At 35.5% G+C, this 6,000-nt stretch overlaps 1 protein-coding gene across 1 annotated transcript in view; it reads left to right on the top strand.

Moving 5' to 3' along the window:
* The first annotated feature begins 1,428 nt into the window (after positions 1-1,428).
* LOC145678680 (lysosomal alpha-mannosidase-like) overlaps positions 1,429-6,000 on the top strand; it is a 77,420-nt gene continuing 72,848 nt past the window's right edge. The window contains exons 1-2 of the mRNA XM_081749080.1: positions 1,429-1,506; positions 3,129-3,231. Coding sequence (XP_081605206.1) covers positions 1,429-1,506; positions 3,129-3,231 — 181 coding nt within the window. The remainder of the gene's footprint in view (positions 1,507-3,128; positions 3,232-6,000) is intronic.

The following is a 6,000-nucleotide window of genomic DNA, read 5'->3' as shown; positions in this document are numbered from 1 at the left end:
ATATTGTGGTCCAACGAACGGTCAGGGGAATGCATTAATGATATTAATCAGATCTAAGAGAATAACGGAAAGATACACGAAGTGCATTGAAATGGAAACTGCTCTAGACCGTGATAAAAGTATTAGACAAAGTGTTATTGAGGAACGGGTGGCAAAAGTGTAGACTTTCACTCGAAACTCACAGAAATATTTTCGACACATGAAATGAATATGCTAAAGTGTATTGTATTGAATACTTTTCAAGCTCTTAATAGACGGGAATGAGAAAGAAAAGGGAATAGGAATTACAATGATTATAATTAGATGTTCATATCTCGGAATCTTTTTTTTTTTTTTTTGGTACTTCTCATTTCAAATAATTTAACATTATAATTGGATGGCCACATCTCGAAATTCGTTAAGGTTAGAGACATGAAAATTTATATTTAGACTTTAAATTCCAAATACAGTGAAACCTCTACTAACGGACACCTCTATAAAGCGGACACCTCCCATAACGGACATATTTTGTAATCCCCAAACACTGTAATAGGAAAAAACATATTGGCAAACCTCTCTAAAGCGGACACTCTCTAGTACGGACACGGACAGTCTTTCTTGTCTTTTATAGGTATTATTATCTCCGTATTACGGACACTTTCTCTAGAAACGAGTTGTAAAGTGCAGTAAAAATACATTTTTAGTAAACCATACGTATGTCACCAAGGAAGAAAGTGTGGGTGTGACAACATTTTGCTTCCTCAACTGTCTGTTCAGCAATAGAGGAAGGGTCTCTGTTTCACAACACCCTTATATCCTTTGCTTGCATTCCAGTCCCACCCATTATCCTTTAAAAAAAAAAAAGAGTCATTGCTGGATTGCAATTAACTCACAAATTAAAGCAACACACCGAAAACGTAGTAAGTAGCGATAAGTGTAAAGCGCAGAGAACTATAACATTCCCATGTTGTGCCTTGAATTGGATGGCGCAAGATAATGCAGGTACAGTAACATTTTGGTAATATTCATAAATACGTAATTCATGCAAAAAAATCTAATTGCATATTACCTTGTTTATTAATTTACGTAAGAAAATATTAAAACCTCTTTAAGGCGGACACCTCTCTATAGCGGACATTTTTCGATTCCCCACGGCTGTCCGCTTTAGAGAGGTTTCACTGTAGTTATTTAAATACATGTTTAAGCGTTGTCTGATGTTCTCTTTAGAAGGGAACAAAAGGCGGAGTTGTAATTGTTAAAATAGAATGACGATGGCTCGAATCCCTTTAACATTAGAGATATATTAATTGAAGACGTGTTTCAGCGGTTTCATTTGACATTTTCCTTAGAATGAAAATAAAAAGACGGAAAGAAAATGGTGGGGTTACAATTGTTATAATAAGATGGCCATATCTCGAAATCCCTTAAGATTAGAGATATGTTTGCGATATGGTAGTGGGAGGCAGTAGGCCAATCAAATGCGGGGATCTGGGGGCGAAGTCCCCTGCTAGTCGAATGCCAGTCTCTGTATGTAAATGAAGTAGTCTTGACTGACTGACCCACACCTAGGAAAAACCGCTTAAGCTAGGAACTCGAAATTTGGACAGGGAATAGGATTTGTGACGTAAGGTAACACTAAGGAATAATTTGTCGAAATTAAATGAAAAAGTGAGTGGCAATTATTATAATAAAATATCTGTATCTCCGAGTCTTTGAAGGATAGATAGGATCTAGATGAAATTTGGTATATGGACTTCGAATTAAAAATAATTAGACTCATGTTTTACCTTTTTTCATATTTTCCCTAGAAGGGAAGAAAAAAGAGGAAACAAAAAAGGATGAGGACACAACTGTTATAACAGCATGACTGTATCACGAAATCCCTTAAGGTCGGAATCATGAAATTCAGTATTAGGTGTTTAATTTAAAATAATTAAAGACACGTTTCAGTGTTTAAGATTTTTCCCCTACAAGGGAAGAAAATGCGAAAAGAAAAGAAAAAAGATTGGGGTTGCAATTGTTAAAATAAGATGGGCATATCTCGAATTTCCTCGAGGTTAGAAACATAAAATTTGGTATTTTGACTTTTCAAAGACTGAAACGAAAGGTGAAAGAGGCCGTAGGCGAAGCAAACATGGGTGCCTAGATGAGAATTCCCCAGCTAGCAAAAGCTGGTCTCTATATACAAAAGAACAAGCAAATCCTTTGATAATGAGTGACTGACTGGCTGATCAACACCCAAGCCAAACTATTTAAGCTAGAAACTTGAAATTCGGACAGAGAATTGGAATTTTGAAATAAGATGCCACTAAGAAAGAATTTTTGGAAATTTGACTGGAAAGGGAAGAGGTGGCAATTATTATGTTAAAATGACTATCTCTCTGAATTCCTGAAGGTTAGAGACATGAAGTTTGGTATATGGACTTTTCATTTCAAATAATAAGGCACGTGTTTCATTGTATTTTAATCTTTGATCTAGAATGGAAGAAAATGGGAGAAAAGGAAAACAGAAGGGATTACAATTATTAGTATTATTATGAGGCCGTAATTCCTATTCTCTTAATGTTAGAGACATAAAATTTGGCATTAGGACTTATCATTTAAAATTATACACGTGTCAAAATGTTCCATAATCTTTCCTTTCCAGCTGAAATTAGCTCAGCCGGAATTTCGTCTACACCAAGAAATTTGTGTTTCTTTAAATTTCATTATAGTAATTTATTATGTTTGGTTAGGCTGTGGAATATGCGGTTCTGCTCTGTGCATTTCCCTTTCTCCACGTGTATTAGTTTTTGGTGGCCTGTTAAGCAAATCGTCAAAGAAATCTTTCCATCTTTTTATTAAGAAATAATTAAAAACTAAAAGAAGTAGAAAATAGTAATAAACACTATAACTTTATATTATGCATGAATTTCTTTGTCTTTGTACAGACTTCATTTTTTATGCATAAGGGTAACAAAACTTAATACAATACAGTAAATTCAATAGAATATAAATGTTAAGGTAGAAAGGTTTGTAAAGTTATCTCTTTATAATAAAGTTTGGAGAGTGTTTATTAATTCGAAACTTACAAAAAATTTCAAAATTTGTTCAACTAGTATTAATGTCTATTTTACTGATGAAATTTCATACACTTTTAACTTTTTCAGTCGTGTCCAGTTCCAGATCCGAACAAACTCAATGTTCATCTAGTTCCACATACACATGATGACGTAGGGTGGCTGAAAACTGTCGATCAGTACTACTATGGATGTAAGTGCAGATACTTATATATATGTATGTATGTGTGTGTGTGTGTGTGTGTGTGTGTGTGTGTGTATTTTCCGAATTCATCGTTACATACTTTACAAAACATTATAATTTTGAAAACGCTACATCATAATGCATTTAAAAGAAGAAAGCATTAGAATTGTTATAACTTAGTTTTAAATTATTGAAATAATAAAATATGATAAAATTGAAAGTGACTGTTTGTGACTCTTAATCTCTTGAACCGTTCGCCTGATCTCTATCATTTTTCGGGCGTAGATGCGGTTCTGGCCTGGGAGTATTTTTAGCTATTCACTTTTACGGTAGAACTTAGGAGAGGGGAGACATCTATAAAAATGAATAAAACTTAATAACTCTTGAACCTTCCGACTGATCTCTATCAAATTTTCAACATAGATTAGATTGGGGCCTGGAAATTTGTTTATATGTTCACTTTGACGGTAGAAGCTAGAGGAGGGTTAAGGAAGGGGAATATTTATACATAAAAATAAATAAAACTTAACTCTTGAATCATCCAACCGATCTCGATCAAATTTTTAACAAAAATAACGTTCGGGACTGTATATTTTTTGTGATTTAATTTTGAGGGTGCAATGTGGGAGAGAGGGAGAAGGAGATACATGTAAAAAAAAAATAAAAATGAAAGCGACTTTATCAATCTTGAAGCACCCAACAGATCTCGATCAAATTTGCAATGTAGATGAGGTTCGGGCTTGGGATGGTATTTATCTATTCAGTTTGACGGGGAGGGGAGAGTTTAAACATAAATAAAACTTAATAACTCTTGAGCCAAATGATCAATCTCGATCAAGTTTTTAACATAGATGAGATTCGGACCTGAGATGCTTTTTTTTATCATTTCACTTTGATGGTAGATCTTAGGGGATGGGGATAGGTAGGGAGATATATATAATAATAAATAGAAATTAACTCTTGAACCACCGGACCAATCTCGATCAAATCTACAACCTAGATAAAGTTTAAACCTTAGATTTTTTTTATATCGCTTTGACGGTGTAACTTAAAGATGGGGGACGGGAGACACATTTAAAAATGATCGAAAATGACCGATATTAGTATCGAATCCGTAGTTTTCGGGGTCGCTGAGATGAACAGTGACACTTCCGATGCCGCATAAATGCAAATTCAGCTCCACAACTTTTGGGAGTGGGATATATACAAAAATGATAGAAATGACCAATATTAGTGCAGGGACGGATCCAGAACAGACTTCTGGGGGGGGCGGTGGGTTTTAATACTGCTACTTAGAGCTACTTTTAAGAGCTCCAAACTCTGGGATGGGTTTTATTTATATATATAAAATAAGAAAGCTTCCTCTTTTTTTGGGGGGGGGGGAAATTGCCCCGATAGCCCCTTGGATCCGCCACTGTCTCAGTGTCGCATTCACAGTTCTCGAGGTCGCTTAGTGGAACAATGACACTTCCGATACCGTGCCCCACAACACGGGGAGGAGAAAGGGATATATAAAAACCATCGAAAATGACCGATATTGAAAAGAACACTTAATTAATAGTAAGAAGTGACTGTACTGAATAACGAAAGATATTACTATTTTTCTTAATTTAGCCCAGTGAAGCGGGTAATTGAAATTGAAATGAAATCTTTGAGTTTTAGGTCCCACGACTATGCCGGTTAGGCTAAAGGAGAGGGTGATGATGAGTGATGAATGAAGTGGTGGAATGAAGAAAGGGGAGGAAACGGGAGAACCCCGAGAAAACCCACGCACACGGTGTTTGTCCACCACAAAGGCGGATAATTGATGCTAGTATTATTTAAAAATGGAATTTAATATTCATTGTTTGGTAACTATTACTTTTTTTTACAATTATCTAAATTATAAATGTTCAAAGGGTCTTTCCTAATAAGATAGTGAAATCGGCCCTTGATCCAAATTGGGTCGCTATTGACCCAAAAGGTTACCCTTGACCTAAAACTACCTCAAAAAATTTTTTGACCACCACCCCCTCCCCTTACCGAATTATCATATCATGTATGCTCAAAATTGAATATTTTAAAATTTTGGTGGGGGTGATCGAAAAATTTTGAAAGTTTCACAGATTGTAAATACTATTTAGATGTAAATGTGCAATTTTTGTCAAAACCATCGATGCGTATTTTCTTTATTTTTTTGCGTGTTGAAAATTTCAAAAATTGTAGGAAAAAATTTGGGGGGGGGGGACACGTCGCTGATTTTTTTTATTAAAAATTTGTTTTACCCTTAGGTACAACATATATTTTTTCGGGGCCTGAAAGTGATGGCAACATTGTCAAAAATAAATAAAACTAAAACAAACGGTTGTTTTTTACACAGTTTTTTCCACCATTTTATTGCTCTGAAGGTGAGGGCCCCTTCAAACAATCCTTTACCGAAGTTGACAATTTTCCTTTCTTTCGTGTCCCTTCCGCTTCTGTTGTTCTTCGGCTGCTTTGATTTTGTCCATTTCGAAATAGAAACACCAAATATATCTCTGTAACAGTGCTTCCACTTCAATGACTCTTGCACAAGATAGTTACACTCAACTCGCTGTAGAGAGCGCTACCGGTAGAGAGCGCCACTGTATGCGGCCAGTGAAGCAAGCACTGATAGGTGCGTTCAGCCGACGCGAGGTTTTTTGAGCTCGAAAAAACCCGTTTGTTTTCAGTTGTATTTATTTTTGACAATATTGCCATCACTTTCAGGCCCCGAAAAAAATATATGTTGTTCCTAAGGGTATAACAAATTTTTAATAA

This window comes from Thermobia domestica, chromosome 1, assembly GCF_964235325.1.
Source record: "Thermobia domestica chromosome 1, izTheDome1.hap1.1, whole genome shotgun sequence".
Taxonomy (NCBI): Eukaryota; Metazoa; Arthropoda; class Insecta; order Zygentoma; family Lepismatidae; genus Thermobia; species Thermobia domestica.
The sequence above is the reverse complement of the archived record's forward strand: the minus strand, read 5'-3'. Positions and strand labels throughout refer to the sequence as shown.